Here is an 18319-nt window from a genome sequence, read left to right on the forward strand (position 1 = left end):
TTTTGAGTTACGAGCATGGTCACAGAACAAATTAAACTCAATTCTAGAACCATCACTGTATATACGTTTTTGGCCTGGGGTCCGCAAAATCATTAGTCTTGTCATCCACAATAGATTTTGACCTATTATAAGCTCAGATATGATTGTGACATAACAACACATCCAGTAAATCTGAAATCGGAATTTGAGGGGGGTCCTTGGAAAAATATCTAGAACCCCTGCACTAAACACTATGAGACACATTTTCAATCTTCTTTTCAACCCTTTGTGTTGGAGAACAAGAACGGGAGCCTTCTGACCTTGGAGTATTTTTGGCGGGTCATCACTGAAGGTGACTAGGCTTGTGTTTGTGTGTAAACTCACCAAAGCCAATAGGAGAACGGGATTCCGGAGTCACACGCCTCTCTGTCGTCGGTTGCCACTTGTCCCACAACAAACTTTACAAACAGAAGCTCACGTCGTACCGCTTGTTTCTCTGACTGGACGTGAATCGGCAAGATGGTGTCACAGGGCGTTCAGATGATCGGCATCTCGTTGGCCACGGTGGGCTGCTTCCTGGTCATCGTGGTGTGCGCGTTACCCATGTGGAAGGTGACGGCCTTCGTGGGTGCCAATATCATTACGGCGCAGACCGTCTGGCAGGGCCTGTGGATGAACTGCGTGGTGCAGAGCACGGGCCAGATGCAGTGCAAGGTTGATGGAAAATTTATACAATCATAGATATTATGTGATGTAACTGTAAATCGCACATATTGTTGCCATAATTGCCCAATTGGCTTTTTTTTTCTTTATGTCCGTATATTGTCAGTTATCCAGGTCATGGTAATCCGTCAAGGTTGAATTGAGGAAAATTGGACTCCTCTTGGTCTTCAAATTGATTGTTTTTCCTTGTTTTCCTTCATGTTCAACTGTGACTTGGGCAACTATATTATTAGGCTAACAATATGTGACTTGCTTAATACTGACTAATGACTGAGCTGACTGTTGATTACGTTTGTGGTTGGGGTGGTAGCTCGTGTCTGATAAAATCAGAGGATGACAAGACCATCTTCCTGGTGTAAGAGAAAACAATGGTAGTGAGAGAGAGAATCTAACGATTTGTTGTTCACTTAGAACAACAAATTGTTAGCCTAATGGCATAGTTGCCTAAGTCATATTTGAATATTTTGGGAAAACAAGAAGAAACAAGATCAAAATATAAGTCCAATTGCCTCGATTCAACCACTGCAAATTAAAATGACCTGGCTGGCTGAAAATCAAGACCTACATAAAGAAAAACACAATTTTTAGGAAGCATCTTGTTATTTTTTTAGTAATATTGTGACTGCAAATTCAAATCATGGGTAATTATGCTATTAAGATAAGGAACTATGTGAAGTTAATTGACGCATTTCATTGAGACAAAAGTCATGTTTTGCCACCGTCTTGTGGCATCTGTAGGTAATTACAGCACAGTATTCATCTTTGTGGGGGCGTCAATTACTCGTAGATTTTCAATATTCATAGCGGAGATTTAATCCAAAAGGGTTTTGGATTAAGGTTGCAATGTCTTTAGTGTCTTCAGCATCCAAGAATTGTCAAGAATGTTCTCAGTTCTGCAGATCATGGTGATCTGCAGAAGTTGAACTGAGGCAACTTTACTGTTATTGATAGTGGAAGGCCTTTAATCCAAAGTGTTAGTGGTATACTCGTTCTATGGACCAAAATTCTTTGGATGAAATGTATTCAACAACCAAGAAGAGTCCACTTGACTCAGTTCAGTTTTTGCAGATTAGCGTAACCTGGATGAGTCATAATCTCCACAGACACTCAGTGAAGTAGTCTCTAACTCTAACAAAAGGTCTACGACTCCATGCTGGCGCTGGCGCGGGACCTGCAGGCCGCCCGGGCAATGACCATCATCTCCATCCTGACCGGGATTTTCGGCGTGATGCTGTCAATCGTGGGCGGGAAGTGCACCAACTGCATCGAGGAGGAGGCCTCCAAGGCCAGGGCGTGCATCATGGCCGGGGTCCTGTTCATCGTTTCCGGGCTCCTGTGCCTCATTCCCATCTCGTGGTCGGCCAACGCCATCGTCACCGACTTCTACAACCCTCTGGTCATCCAGGCCCAGCGTTACGAACTGGGGGCGGCGTTGTACGTGGGATGGGCGGCCGGCACGCTGCTGCTGATCGGCGGAGGGCTGCTGTGCTGGAACTGCCCCCCGAAACATCACCAGAACCCTCGTTACGTCCCTAAATTCACGCCCGTGAGGTCGACGACGACTTCAAGGGAATACGCATGAAACGTCGTTGATGGGAATTAAAACGATAAAAAGGAATTAGCAGTGAATTGCTGCATTGTACAAGGTGTCAAAAGTGTACTCACACTTTGACCGGCCAGGTTGCGGTTCGTTACTTTCACATAGAGATTCTTTATTTTTTTTTTCGGGGAACCTAGCTTCAATTCTTCGTATTTTGTGGTCTTCTGAAATGCCCTCATGCCACAAGATGGAACCAAAGCCCCGTCTAATAGAAAATGTGTCCTACAGTGGTACCTTGACTTAGTTGACTTACATTTCAATTTGGTCCTTGACCAAACCCGGAACTCATTCATTCATCTTCCGTACCGCTTCTCCTCACTAGGGTCACGGGCGTGCTCGAGCCTATCCCAGCTGACTCTGGGCGAGAGGCAGGGTACACCCTGAACTGGTTGCCAGCCACTCGCAGGTCACATACTCAATTTACTTTAATATTAAATCCAGTATCCTCATTCAAATCAATTGAAATGTCATTCATCTGCTCCAGCCCCGAGAACACAACACAATATTTCAAATCATAATACAACAATAAAATAGAATCCAACAAAATCAACATGTTTTAGAAATCGTAATACAGTGGACGCCAGCATACTCGTGGTTCGGCACCCAGCGATTCACCTATGTTTTTCAATTATTTTTGTTCTTTTTCCATTTTTTTTAAATTTTATTTGATTCTTTGCTCTTCTTCTTACTTTTTTTTTTTTTTTTTTGGGGGGGGGGGGGTGATAACAACCCCAAAAACACTTAAGACCTGTTGATGGTATATCCCCACTTATTCAAGTTTTTTATTTTATTTTAAGAATGATTTTTTTTCTTCAACGCAATTATAATGGCCGTCGATTATCTGCGGCTTTTCGCTATTCGTGTGAGCGTCTGGGCACGAGTTGTGGCCAACAGCAGCTCCATGTGAGTGTTCTTGTTTCATATTTGTGTTTGACTGTTTGTACCAATCAATAAATGGCTGAAAGTGCATCAGCGACTGTGGCTCTTACAATACCTTTAAGGAACATTTGAATGTCACCTCGCTCTTTGCCCACCCCTCCCCCTCATGTCTCTGCCCAAAGAAACGCCCCCACCTGACTATGTGCGTGCCAAACACAAAATGTTCCCGGTTTGATGTTGTAATTTTCGGAATGTGCAGTCAAGTACAAATATAAGACAGGTGATCAACTTATCTGACGAGTCGGTGAGAACGGTGACGTCACCATTCGTTTGTATGTCAGCGCCAATGGTCGTTTCCAAGCCCAGTAATATGCAGCTGTCCGTGTATAGGGCACCACTGTAATATATGTTTACCCTTGATTTGAAGTAGAGATGTCCAAGTCATTCTTTTAAACTTTTCAAGAAACTATTATAGTGTCCTTTTGCGTAAGACTACGGTGTCCCGTGTGAGGCTATGTGTGCATGTGCAAATGAGTGACAGACTATTTGGTCACGCCTCCTGTCTTTAAAGGAATATCTGGCAATTTTTCTCATGCTGTACCCAGTTGTAAAAAAAAAAAATTAAATTAAATTAGAGGCAATCGTGGGATCATTTTTCAAAATATAATTTGAATATTATTCTGCTGTCAGGTCATACAGACAATTTTAACATATAATGACAAAAAGTGTTGTTGTTTTTTAAAATGCAGACTCTCATTTGAATTATTCCTTTTTTAAATTCCTTTTTCCCCCACTTTTTCCTCTTGTTTTTTTCACTTTTCTTGAACGGTAGAGAATCTGAAGCAAATTTTGACTTGCAAAAAAAAAAAAAAGCAAAAAGTGGACCAAGCAGCAGCTCATAAGTCCAAAAATGTGTGAGTTGTAAATCTAGGTACCTCTTTACACTGTTCCCAAGCCTATTTGTAGTTTGCAACTCACATTCACATCTTCACACTTTTGTTTTCCATATCTTGTCTCTGTTATTTACTAAAAACCCACCTATCCTGTTTTCTTTCGGAAACTCCATTAGATACCACAAGATGGCATTAAATGCTAATAGAAGAGTTCTACTTTTTTTTTAATAGACCGGGCATTAAGTGTTTTTTTAGCTGACTGCCTGTCTGACTCACTATTGGATTCAGCTGCAGCTGAATAGAATGGCGTCATCCTCAGTCTCTGTAAACAAAACATGGCTGATGGAAACTGCCTTGTACTTAGCCACTAAAACTCTTAAAACTCTTGAAACTGATTCAAGCAGACTGAAAATAATATAAAACGCTGGTGTCAAATAAATTATAAATTTCTATTTTTTTATTATTCACTCAAATATCACTTTTTACTTGTAAAAGTTACAACTTTTTCTCAAATTTATAAAAAAAAAAATTCTCAAAGATGTATAACTTTGTGTGGGGGAAATATCTGATTAGAGTCACATGAAAATGATTACTTTTTACTCGATAATATACAGGTTTTTCCAGGTATAAATTGCTACTCTGAAATGCATATATATATATATATATATATATATATATATATTCATTCAGCTTCTGTTCCTCACTGTATCCTCACTAGGGTCGCGGGCGTGCTGGAGCCCATCCCAGCTATCTTCGGGCGAGAGGCGGGGTACACCCCGAACTGGTCGCCAGCCAATCGCAGGGCACATAGAAACAAACAAGCATTCACGCTCACATTCACACCTACGGGCAATTTAGAGTCTTCAATCGAACTACCAAGCATGTTTTTGGGATGTGGGAGGAAACCGGAGTGTCCGGAGAAAACCCACGCAGGCACGGGGAGAACATGCAAACGCCACACAGGCGGGGCCGGGATTTGAACCCCGGTCCTCAGAACTGTAAGGCAGATGTACTCACCAGTCCCCACCGTGCCGCCCCACTACAATTCATCCTACTATTTTATTTTTTACTCTCATCTACGCCACATAGCATAATGTTTGTCACTGCCGGTTGACGTTTACTGTAAAACTGACACAAAACGAAAGCAAATTATTGTGTACGTAAGTAGCAAAATGATGTGTCATTCGATGCCCAGTGGCATTCAAGTATGTTTCATGACCAACTCCCTGTTGACTGCTGCTGATGGTTATCATTGCTGTGAATATGTGGTGAGTGGTTTTGTGCAACACTTTTGGTTGCCTACTTTGCTGACTGCACACAATCGGAAAATCTCTCACAGAAAGTGATACTGGCTATCACTGAAGGGCCATGCTCACTCAAACATGACTGTAACAATGAGTTTCCATGAGGAAGACACTTTTAAAATCTTGGCGTGCAAGCACAGTATGTGTGGGTATTATTAGCATATGTAAAGCCCTCTCCCTTGCCAGTCAAAGGAAATGAGACTGGAGCGTTTCAATTGGGGGAGGGTTGGAGTTTCAAATTTGCGTTTTAAGACAGAGTTAGGGTTTAAATATGTTGTTTCAAGCCAGGGGAAGGGTTAAATTAGAGTTTTCAGGGTGGGGTTTGAAGCTTTAAGTAGATTTGGGCCAGGGTTAGGGTTTCAAATTAGACTTTACATTTGGAAATTCAAGCCTGGGTTAGCATTTCAAAGTACGGCTTTAAGCAAGCGTAAACGCATTCATTTTCCATTTTTATGAAGAAAGCAGAACAAAATATCTGACTTTATTCTTCTCAAAATTCCGACTTTTTATGAAGTTGATACAGCCATCCATGGACAATATCTTTCGTCCATCCATTTCCTATTTCTCAGAAATGTACAACTTGTTTTAATAGAAAACAGAGCAAATATTTCATTTGCTGCGTAACAGTAAATTGTGATGTACAAATGTAAAACCTGCTCAATAAAATAGCTCAACAAATGAAATGTATAACTTTTGCCATCTACTTTGATATTCTACTATTATTTGATATTTTATACTTTGACGTCACAGAGTCGTAAACACGTGTGGTTTGCATACAAAAGCGTGTTTTTCAAACGGGATGCCACTCCTGTGACTGGAGGTGGAGGAGGAGGAGGAAATCCGGTTTGGCGAGGAGAACTCACCCGACGACCGCGAGCGAGGAACCTCCCCCCGGTCAACGAGAGAGAGGCAGCTGCCGACTTCCGAGCGTCGACCTCTCCAGTACGCAGCTTCTTCGCCATGGGGAAGATCGGCAAGGAGACTGCGGGTCAGATCATCGGCTTCATCGGTCTGGTGGGGGTGGCGGTGACCACCGGCATCCCCATGTGGAGGGTCACCTCCTTCATCGGCGCCAACATCGTGACAGGCCAGATCGTGTGGGACGGCCTATGGATGAACTGCGTGATGCAGAGCACGGGCCAGATGCAGTGTCGACTCAACGAGTCAGTGATGAGGCTGACTCCGGACCTGCAGGCGGCCCGAGCGCTGGTCATCATCTCGCTGGTCTTCGGCTTCATCGGCTTCATGATCACGTTCATCGGAGCCGAGTGCACCAGCTGCCTGAATAAGGAGACCTCCAAGGCCCAGGTGGTGATCATCGGCGGCTGCCTGCTCATCCTGGCGGCCGTCCTGGTCCTGATCCCGGTCACGTGGTCGGCCACCATCACCATCACCGACTTCCAGAACCCCTTGACCATCAACGAGCAGAGGAGGGAGATCGGGGCGGCCATCTACATTGGCTGGGGATCCACCGCCATCCTCCTGGTGGGCGGCATCATCCTCACCACCTCGTGCCCGCCTCAGAGACCCGTGTACGGATACCCCGGCTCCCAAGCGGCATACCCCTACGCCGACGGTTCCACGTACGCCCCTGTTTACGCGCCGGCCTCCAGCCAGCCTTACACGCCGAGTGGCTCGTACTATCCCGGCAAGCCGTACGCGGCGCCGACCGGATACTCGCCACGACAGTACATTTAAACACCGGACCGGGACCCGCAAAGAGACTGCAGTCTGGATCTTTCTTGTCCTGATTACACTAACTATCAAAACAGCACACACTGAAGATGGTATGTATTGTACTGCAAAATGACTGGAATGTCGCATTATTGTGACAAGGGGTGGACATTTTCAGCAAATTTCTTTGGAAAGTTAAGATGGGAGATATTTGAAATATTCTAAATTGGATACTTCCAATGGGGATTAACTGTGAATTGGAAAGGTATCGTATTCAAGCATAATTATAAACATTTACTTTTGTCATGAGCAAACGACCATGCAAAAATGAATGGCTCTCCTTGCCCGCATGCGAGGGCATTACTGTACCTTAATTCCTCCATTTTTGTTTGACTTCACTATGGTGGCAGCGTATCCAAAGCTTGCTCATACTTCAACTTTTGCCTCACATCGCAAAGCAAAAAAAGTAGCTGCTTGTAACTCAAAACACCCATACGTTGGAGCACTCGTAAGTCAAGGTAATACTGTAATTGCATGAAATCTGCCCACAACCAGCAATTTTGCAAATTTTTGGTTTATTCACGTTAATTCACATGAATAGTTTCCAAATTTTAAAATTTCCAGAATTTTGAAACCCAACGTGTGAGTCCATTAACACTCACAGTCACACCTATGGACAATTTACAAGTGTTCAATGAACCGAACACTTTTGGAAGTGTGGTATCAGCAACATGCCCGTTTGCACTGGAGTCTAACATTGTTGTGTAATTCTTTTTTTTTTTTTTTTTTTTTTGGTAAATGTTGATTTTGTGTAAATGACTCGGAATGTGTTAATAAAATATTTGAGTGAACAACAGGCCTCTTTTGTGGCATCATTTATCAAGGCCCATTTGGGATTGCTGTACAGTGGTACCTTGAGTTGAGCGTTTAAATCCATCTATGAATAAGCTCACATGATTATTAACGACATGTTTTACTTGAAATGATTTCAAATACCATGAATCAGTTTTGTTACATGTTTTTAATAAAGAAAAATAGCACTGTTTTGTGTATCAACATCATGAAAGAGCAAGCCCAAAAACTCACCAATATTGGCATGTGCATGTATCCTCGTGAAAATGTATACATTTTAAAGGTGCCGAACATGACGCCCAAAAACTCACTCATTAGCGCCCCCTGGACTGTTTGAAAAGATCAGCCCCCAGCACCAGTTTCACCGATCAACTCGAAATTGGGTTTACATGACAGGACGCACTAAAAAGTCTCAAGGACCCATGCCTGAAATTGAACAGGAAACCGGTCATTTTGGGTTGAGGCAGCCATCTTGGGTGAATTCCATGGCATGTACTTTGAAGGACTCCTAGTTGGAAATTCGCACAAATCAGCCCCGATTGGAAGAAAGCATACTAGACAGATCACAGATGCTAAATTACCAAGCTTTTTTGCCTAGGCTATCTAATCTGGGTGGAGCATGGCGTCCAAGTCTCTCGTTCAGTAGCACCCCTGGAAAGATTCCAGTTTCACCTATCGACATGAAATTCACTTGACATGTCTATCATGACAGGACGCACAAAAAAAGGATTCATGGTCAACAGTGAACAGCATGTCAGCCATTCTGGGATGAAGCAGCCATTCCATGTCTTTTTCATTTGCATTTGAGCTGACAAAATGGAAGATGAGTATTAAAAAACGTGTGAGGACAAAATGCTTGTGAGAAATCTTAATAATTATGTTTCAAAATATGACGTAAGAAACGTAAAATATGTAAATATTTATACAGCCATGTGAAAATGTCCCCTTTGAAATGTATACTGTACAATAAGTGTAAAGAGTATAAATAAATGTTATAATAATGACACAGATTCAATCTTCTCTTTAGTAATGCCATTTCCCATTGATAATGTACATTATACTATATGTTTTGTTTTTGTTTGGTTGGTCTTCTATTTTCTCTAGTTTCTTTGGTAATAACTGTATCTTTTACGACTTCATGTCTGTAAATATGAATATAGGTAGCTGCAGGAAGCCACTAATACACATGCAAAAGATGCAAAAGTAGGAGTACTGTTTTTATTTTAAAAAAATATCTAGCTTTATTAAGTCACAGTTTCTGATCAACATATTGAATACAATCTGTATGTGGTCAAATTGCGGGTCTTTAGCATTTACACATGCCGGAAGTCGAGTTTCTACACTCAAGCACACTTTGAACAGAGGTCTTTATTGTTATAAACGTAATGCCGTGCTTTTCTTATGAATTTACACACATCCTCAACAATGTGGCATTTTCTTGAACATACTTTACAAAACAAATTATTGAGATGGGGGCTGGTTACCCTGATGGCCATTCTACTAGATGTACATGTGTGTATGTACATGGTATATATTTTTAAAAAGCAAATAATAAAGAAAGTACTGTAAATAATAAAGAACTTGGTATAAATCTATGACCCTTCATAGTATACACTCATTTTCAAAGTCATTGTTAACTTACTGTTACAGTATCAATTTAAAAAAAAAAACACCAACCTGATTGATAAAAATATTTTTTTCTTGTTTTCCGGAAATGTTCAAATATGACTTAGACAACTGTACTATTAGGCTAATGAACTGTACCCCTCCCGTATAAGGGATAATAAAAATGAAAAAAAATCAAATTAAAAGCAAAATAATTGGTTGTACTGATCCACTCAACAATTTCCACTTCCACAACAACAAGTCTTAAATGAAGCCCATCAAACCCCCCTGATACTACCGCACCTCCAAGGTTTGTCACTTTGAAAACCGGAAGGAGGTGACGACCCACCAATCAGGTGTCGGAGCATCGTTTAAACCAAGAATGCTGCCTTATTTACATAAAGTCATGGAGGAACTGATGTTCATCTCGTCGAAACTCTCGTCAGTCCTAGGTGAGGAATCTGGTCAGGCAGGTTCATCACTAGGCCGGCCGGTTTCAGTCAAGACTCGGGCTTCTGGACTCCACCCCACGTACGGCTCGTCATCCTTAAAACCAACTCGAACGCTCCGGCGTGGTTATTCGACGTCTTTACCTGACTTGTTCAGCTCCTGCATCCCGCTTCTCTGAAAACCAAACACAAAGAGGTCAACATGGTGTCGCTGGGCCGCCAGATGCTAGGCTTCATCCTGGCCATCATCGGCTTCTTGGGGACCATCATCGTGTGCGCCCTTCCCATGTGGAAGGTGACCGCATTCATCGGTGCCAACATCGTAACGGCGCAGGTGATCTGGGAGGGTTTGTGGATGAACTGCGTAATGCAGAGCACGGGCCAGATGCAGTGCAAGATCTACGACTCCCTGCTCGCCCTTCCCCAGGACCTCCAGGCCGCCCGTGCCCTTTTGGTCATCGCCATCATCTTGGCCGGCTTCGGTATCATCCTGGGTATAGCCGGGGGAAAGTGTACCAACTTCGTGGATGATAAGGCAGCCAAAGCCAAGGTGGCGATCGCGGCAGGCGTGGTCTTCATCTGCGCCGGGGTCCTGGTACTCATCCCAGTGTCCTGGTCGGCCAACACTATCATCCGGGATTTCTACAACCCGATCCTGACCAACGCTCAGAGGAGGGAGCTGGGTGCCGCCCTCTACATCGGCTGGGGTACGGCGGCCCTGCTGATCTTAGGCGGGGCCCTCCTGTGCAGCTCGTGCCCACCCAAGGACGGACCCGAGTACCCGGTCAAGTACTCGGGCGCAAGATCCACAGCCACCAGTCGAGCCTACGTCTGAGGACTGACCCTACAGAAAAAAAGACTTTGAAAAACTATCAAACCTCAGTTAATGGACGACCCTGTTCATGGAAAAATCGGTTTTCCAACAAATCTTGCTCCAGTTCACGAACTATGCTTACATCACAGCATCCACGCGGAACTGTCAGTTGTGCTTTCTCTTCCATAGTTCACATACATGTCTTTTTGCTTTATGCTCTAAATTACCTTTTTTTTTTTAAATTGCCGTTAAAATTGTAGCTCCCAAGAATTACAAGTGATAGCGCCATTAGGATTCATGTTGGAAAAAAAGAAGGAAATAATAGCTTAAGAGAAAGGTGTTCGTGTTTCTGATATCGCTATGCACTTTGGTTTGGCAAAATCTTTATAATGAAGTGTGTTGACATTTCTGTTTGCATGTCTTTTTAACTAAGCCCATAAAAACAAGGTAAATATAACTTGGTTCTGGGGCTGGAACGGACTAATTCTGTTTCTTTCAGTCTCTGAATGAATTAAGGTCGTGAAGCGAGGTTTGACGATTCTTTCATGTGAGAGTTGCCCCACAAGCCAACTTGGACCAAATTTCTGTCCAAATTCCACTGTTTAGCTAAGTTGAGGCCACGAGGAGTGAAAAGTGTGAGACAGAATATCCACAAGAGGACTGAGCTCCAATTTGTATTAATTTTGTACAAATAAAAAATAACAACTACAATGGGAAGCTATTTGTACAGCCACATATTGTCTTGTGAATGTGTTTTGTGTATAATATGTTTTTACATGATTTAAACTGTTTTCTTTAGCAATTTCACTGATATTTAATAAAGCATTTACTTACACTGACAGCATTTTGTCAGCGTGCTTTTTCCAAGAGATCCGAATTGGAATTTGAATCTTTTTTGGTCAGGTAGGTTAAAACACATTTGGTCTCTGATAATTGGAATCACTGTAGTACCGCAGCTAAAAAAGACACTGCAGTTCACTATAGCAAAATACACATTTAGCACATACAGTAGTCACAAATGTACAAAATACCAACAGACATTAAACAATATACAGTCAAGTGTGCAATAGTGCAGTAATAATGACAATAGAATTGTGCACGTTTGTGAATGACACCATTTCTTCAAAGTCAGCATATTACCAAGCATATTTATATAAACAAGCAGTTGCTTTCTTTGATTACGACGCTTTTCCGGTTTATATTGTAGTAGGTCACCACCGTTGGAGGACAAGAAGAGCAGGAATGAGCATCATTCTTCCAGCAGATGTTCAACTAGTTGAGCCGGTTGCATCGAATCAACATCCTCGTGAAACTTGCAGAGAACACATTAGAACATGGCTCACCAACCTTTTTGAAACGGAGAGCTATTTATTGGGTTCCAATTCATGTGAAGGGCTACCACTTTAAATATGTACTTCCGGAAAAAAACGAATTCGCTCATTACCTTTAATTATGTTATTCTTCATAGTTAATATACGTAATCGAGGATATTCAGCCATATGAAGACATTGTTCATGTTGAAGAGTTCTCACAATAATTATCAACAACGATTTAACAAGATAGATAACAGATAAATAGAATATGCAATACTATTTCAATAAATCTCCGCAAGTGTTTACATTTTCAAATGATTACTTCTCCAACATTTCTATAATCAGGTCATGGTTCAGTTGGACATTTTGTCAAATCATTATTTATTAGAGGCATCTTTTTTCCCCATTCGATTTTATTTTGACCCTAACCCACTTTGGTAGATGAATCAATATGTGTTTTCGCCAATTGAGTCAGAATGGAACGAACCTCTCCCAGACCTCCACCTGAATGTAAATGGTCTTGATAACGTGACACTAACCAGGAAGTAGCCTGTTATATTTATTTAATAATAGTGTGCCACTATTTTTCCCCTTTTGTTGGAGGATTTACTGAGGAATTAATACTGGGACTGTTCTCCCAACTCCAGAATGCAAATGGGAGAAAACCCGTTCCAACTAGAAAGTAGCCTGCTAACTAAAATACAAACACAAACACAATGGTAGTTTGACTTAGTTACAAATAACCAACTTGGGACTTTTTCGATGTATTAACTGTCACTTGGCCGATTTTTTACTTTGACTTGCGAGCAAAAATTGGAGATACGAGTGCCAGATGGCAGCAGCTCAACCCACTTCACAATAAGCTGACACTTTTCTTTAAAACAAATGCCTGTCTGTTTCTTGTCACGCCCAGTTGAGGTTAGCTGGGGGTGGGGGGTGGCATTGGGTCCCTGCGCCCCCCGCTGTGCGGCCGGTTGTCGGGGCGCCTCGGTGGGGCCGGCGGACCGCCCTGGGTCCCTCGGTGTGGGACGTGTTCCGTCCGCCGGGCTGCTCTCGGGTGGACCCCTGGGCCTGATCCCGTCCCTCGATTGATTGGGTGGGGTCCTCAGCCGCCGCGGTGCGGTCACAGCAATTACAGGACACTTCTCTCAGTCTTTGTGCATGTAAAACGGTATCAATTTACTTGCATGTATCCACAGGCACACAGCCCTAGGACTGTTTCACAGGGTGTGGGGTCACGCACCTACTGCAAAAAATAACTCATGAATATGCAAACCCCCGCCTGTGTGCAGTTTGCATGTTTTCCCTGTGCCTGCGTGGGTTTTCTCCGGGCACTCCGGTTTCCTCCCACATCCCAAAAACATGCATGCGAGGTTAATTGATCATTCGAAATTGCCCGTAGGTGTGAATGTGAGTGCGAATGGTTGTTTGTTTATATGTGTGCCCTGCGATTGGCTGGCAACCAGTTCAGGGTGTACCCCGCCTCCTGTCCGATGATAGCTGGGATAGGCTCCAGCACGCCCGCGACCCTCTTGAGGAGAAGCGGCTCAGAAAATGGATGGATGGATGGATAATTAATGGCACCACACTTCAGTTGTACAGCCGGGTTCACGACCCTTGCCCTGCATGCTTCTTCTCCTGTCCTTGTCCTGTTCTATGTTGTCCTGTCCTTGCCTCACAGGTGTAGCACTACAGCCCCATGCAACACTCATATTTAATGTTTCATTGTTGTAGATAATGTAAGGATTTACTTTTCTCATCATGTTTACAATTAGTGCTTTGTCTTTTGTCTTTGTTTCACTCACCCTTCGAGAAACTTTGTTCTGTTCGATTGATCAAGTCTGATTCTCAATAAACCTCAATTATAATACCACAGCGGAAGCTTAAAAACTCCACTGTGACACAGTAAAACTGTTCCGGCATAAAAGGGATACAGATTATCCATTCTACTTGAACTAACAGCCGAACAGGACAAAAAAGGAAAAAAAAAAAAAATAATTGGTGGAGACTTTGGTTTCAGTCAAATGACTTCTATTGTGTCAAAGTGACAACATCCGTCCACAAAGGTTACAATATGAATCACATTTAATGTTCCAGTATGATTCAGCTGTTTCACTTCATCAAATGTCACAGAGTAAATGTTTGGACCTGGATGACATTGCAACATGACGTACACTTTCATCATGTGAGCACACCCTGCACTCACTGTTGCATTCTTCTTTGGGTTTACAGTCAGCGAAAAACAAAAGTATCACTTACGTCATAAATTTATATAATTTCCTCCTGAAGTACTTATCAAAAGTTTCAGTCAGCATTGCTTAAAATGACTGTTATATGAAACAAATAATATGTACATAGAAAACATTCATGTTTTTCCTCTGACATAAATGTACTAAACAACACAGATACGCCTAATTCTTCTTGGTTGTTGAATGCTCTAAATTGTCTTTAAAGTTGGCAAAAACAACTACATAAGGTAAGATTCACTGAAGACTCAAAATTGTGATATTTATGAAAAACAGATGTTAGGTTTATTCAAGACTAAATTGTGTTCAGTGTTTACAAAATCATGTAAGGGTTGTTGAATACTAAATTGTCATTGATGTTAGTAAAATCACGTATGTTCGGTGGAGACTCAAAATTGTGTTTACAAAATCAAATATGTTGAGCTTGTCGAAGGTTCTAAATTGTCAAAGTTTACAAAATAAAATAGTTTATTGAGTTTATTGAATGCTCTGAATTGTTGTTCAAATTTGCAAAAACACATACGTTAGGTGGCGGCACGGTGGCCGACTGGTTAGAGCGTCACCCACACAGTTCTGAGGAGCGGGGTTCAATCCCCGGTCCCGCTTGTGTGGAGTTTGCATGTTCTGCCCGTGCCTGTGTGGGTTTTCTCCGGGCACTCCGGTTTCCTCCCACATCCCAAAAACATGCATTAATTGGGGACTCTAAATTGCCCGTCGGTGTGAATGTTGTTTGTTCGTATGTGCCCTGCGATTGGCTGGCAATCAGTTTATGGTGTACCCCGCCTCCTTCCCGATGATCGCTGGGATAGGCTCCAGCACGCCTGCGACCCGAGTGAGGAGAAGCGGCTCAGAAAATGGATGGATGGACATACGTTAGGTTTACTGTAGACTCAAAATTATCTTTGATGCTTATGAATATACTTACATAAGGTTCATTGAATACTCTAAATACGGGTGTCAAACTGGTGGCCCGGGGGCCAGATCCAGCCCGCCACATGTGGCGGCCCGCGAAAGCAAATCAAAATTGCTCATTGTGTTCTGGTGTAATACCATTGAGATATTTGCAAGCATTTTTTTCTTAGCAATCCCCCTTTGAAAAGAAATGTAATAGTTGAAAAACATGTTTTAATAGGCTTCTGATTTCAAAATGGTTATTCATCAATGTGTTGTGTATACTGTATGTAATTAGAATGTATGTGGTAATCTTTTATTTATATGGGTTCACAGTCGTAGCGGCCCTCCGATTGAAGTCACAACTACGATGTGGCCCGTGACAAAAATGAGTTTGACACCCTTGCTCTAAATTGTTGACAATATTAACCAAATGCAGTGTAATGGGTGCATTAAAGACGCAAACTTGTCTTTGATGCTCACGTCTGTTCGGTTAGCTCATCAAAATTTACAAAATTAAGTATCTTAGGTTAATCGAAGACTAACATTAATGAAATTCAGTACAAGGGTGGTCAATGAAGACTCAAAATTGTCGCCGATGCTTACAAAAACACGTATTTCCTTCACATTAGTTCAGTGATTCTCAAAGTGTGGTACGTGCTCCCTCTAGTGGCACGCAGAAGGATCACTGCCTAAGTAGCACAATTCAGTTGTATTTCATTTAGTATAGCACATTGGCATTTAATCTTGAAGAACTTTTGCCTAAACTGCTGGCAGAAAAACCGAATACACCCCAAAGTGAAAATGTCATGGGGTGTACTCACTTTTGTTGCCAACGGTTTAGACATTATTGGCTGTGTGTTGAGTTATTTTGAGGGGACAGTGAATGCAAACTGTTATACAAGCTATACACTGACTGCTATACGTTGGAGCTAGGTGTCACGTCTTCAGTATTGTTCCATGAAAAGACAATAAAAGGCACAAAAATGCTCACTTTTGTGAGAGTTTCCAAACGCCGTGCACTTGAATGTTGACTTTGTGTCTCATCGTTGAGAGTATCGAGCGGACTGAGTAACACAATCCTACATGCAGAGGAATAATAAAAACACCCTTGACAACCAACAAAGAATCTTGAACGGCAGGTCTTCTTTTGTGCGGGCCTCTGATGCGTCCTCGACTTTCACGCCTCCCATTTTGTGTCTGTGCCGCATTCGGGCAGCCGATCGCCTCCCGATATCGTCTTCTCACCGAGCTCTCAGAGGTGACACTACACCACCATCATGCCCTCCATGGGCATGCAGATGGCCGGCTGCGCCCTGGCCCTCTTGGGCTGGATCGGCGTGCTGATCGCGTGCGGCTCGCCCATGTGGCGCGTAACCGCCTTCATCGGCAGCAGCATCGTCACGTCGCAGATCATGTGGGAGGGTCTTTGGATGAGCTGCGTGGTCCAGAGCACGGGTCAGATGCAATGCAAGGTCTATGATTCCATGCTGGCTCTGAGCCAGGACCTCCAGGCCGCCCGGGCCCTGGTGGTGGTCTCCATCGTCATCGGGCTCGCCGGTGTTCTGGTGGCCTTCGCCAGTGGCAAGTGTACCAGCTTCATCCCTGACAAAAGGGCCAAAGCGAGGGCGTCGGTAGCCGGCGGAGTTCTTCTGATCATCAGCGGGTTTCTCATCATCATCCCCGTGTCCTGGACCGCCAATATCATCATCAGGAACTTCTACAACCCGACAGTGGTGGACGCACAGAAGAGGGAGCTGGGGGCTTCTCTCTACATCGGCTGGGGAGCGGGGGGGCTTCTGCTGCTGGGAGGGGCCCTCTTGTGCGCCAGTTGCACCCCCAAGATGGATGAAGCGGATTCCGTGCACTACTTGGTGAACAGATCCATGGGAGTGTACAGCAAACCCAACTCGATGACCTCCTACACGCCGACAAAAACGTACATTTGAGACTGGTCAAGTAAAATCTGGAAAGGGGAACATGAAGGACGAGGATGCTCGCTGTCTGGCATGATTTATTTTTTTATATATATTGTATTGTCTATATACACATGGGTGGAAAAAGTAGGTTGACAGTTTTGATTATGAAACAAATGCTCTCTAATTGCTGTCCTTTAGCATTAACACATTCCTGTAGAGTAGTTTCTACTCTTAAACACTGATCTCTTTATTCTTCTCAATTTCTTGGAATGCTTCGCTTGTGAATTTACACGTCAACAACAGTACGTGGTTTTCTTGAACGCAACTCTTACAACTGTGTACCTACTTTTGCTTGCCCCCTGTATATTTGGATGGACAGTTTCTTGTTTTACTTCAGTGACTTAATGACCGCGTGTCCGACGCGGACATTTTACTCCGTGACTTACTGTTCTAGCTGTGAACATTTGATGGACAGTTATGAGGTTTTGCCGTTTCACTTCTATAATTTAGTTCCCCAGGTGACAGTTAGGACATTTTCTTGTTTCACTTTTGAGACTTACGATTCTGGTTGGACAGTTACGATATTTTTATCATTCTGGGTGTTAATTGACAATAGCATTTTGTTGTTCTACTCTCGGACTTACTTTTCAAGGTGTCGGACGCTGGAAGGACAGCTATGAAATAACTTTTTCTCATTTTATTATTTTGTTCTGGGTGTTGGACGCTGGATAGAAAACTATGAGATTTTCTCATTTTACTATATGACTGACTATTCCTGTGTTGGATGTTGAATAGACAGCGATGACATTTCTCGTTTTTCTTCGGTGACTTACAATTCTGTGTCGGACGTTGGCTAAGCAGTCAATATTTTCTCATTTAACTTCGCTGACCTGGTGTAAGATTAAGCTGGATGGACAATTAAAATGTTTTCTCGTTTGACCCGTGAGTTACTGTTCTGGGTGTTAGATGTTGAATTGAGTTATGACATTTCCTTGTTTTACTCTATGAGAATGAAGGAAAAAGGCTTGAATGAAGATGCTTGCTGTCTTAAAAATGTTTTGAAAAGACAACTCAATAGGGCACGCTCATTACATGTATTCATTATTTCATGAACTTTTCTAAGTTTGTTAGTGTTTCTCGTCACAATAAATTTGCTCTCTCGGTTATAATGCCTGTTG

The 18319-nt window shown here is 42.8% G+C and overlaps 1 protein-coding gene across 3 annotated transcripts; it reads left to right on the top strand.

Annotated features, from left to right (window-relative positions):
- The first annotated feature begins 445 nt into the window (after positions 1–445).
- LOC133405595 (claudin-4-like) lies at positions 446–18080 on the top strand. Of its 3 annotated transcripts, XM_061682709.1 has the most exons (3): positions 446–693; positions 1841–2114; positions 6322–8876. In XM_061682709.1, the coding sequence occupies exons 1-3, from the start codon at positions 499–501 to the stop codon at positions 7074–7076; spliced, it is 1224 nt and encodes a 407-aa protein (XP_061538693.1). In that variant the 5' UTR covers positions 446–498; the 3' UTR covers positions 7077–8876. The 3 variants fall into 3 exon arrangements, with proteins under 3 accessions (XP_061538693.1, XP_061538695.1, XP_061538694.1); XM_061682711.1 differs by lacking the exons at positions 446–693; positions 1841–2114 and adding an exon at positions 10395–11613 and having other exon boundaries at positions 6173–6971; XM_061682710.1 differs by lacking the exons at positions 446–693; positions 1841–2114; positions 6322–8876 and adding exons at positions 10041–10639; positions 16496–18080.
- Positions 18081–18319: the final 239 nt, after the last annotated feature.

Source organism: Phycodurus eques, chromosome 7, assembly GCF_024500275.1.
Source record: "Phycodurus eques isolate BA_2022a chromosome 7, UOR_Pequ_1.1, whole genome shotgun sequence".
Classification (NCBI taxonomy): domain Eukaryota; kingdom Metazoa; phylum Chordata; class Actinopteri; order Syngnathiformes; family Syngnathidae; genus Phycodurus; species Phycodurus eques.

Coding starts and splice junctions, on each gene's coding strand:
- LOC133405595 (XM_061682709.1), top strand. CDS start 499: ATGGTGTCACAGGGCGTTCAGATGATCGGCATCTCGTTGGCCACGGTG. Junction 694..1,840: donor CGGGCCAGATGCAGTGCAAG/GTTGATGGAAAA, acceptor CTCTAACAAAAG/GTCTACGACTCCATGCTGGC. Junction 2,115..6,321: donor TCTGGTCATCCAGGCCCAGC/GTTACGAACTGG, acceptor CGACCTCTCCAG/TACGCAGCTTCTTCGCCATG.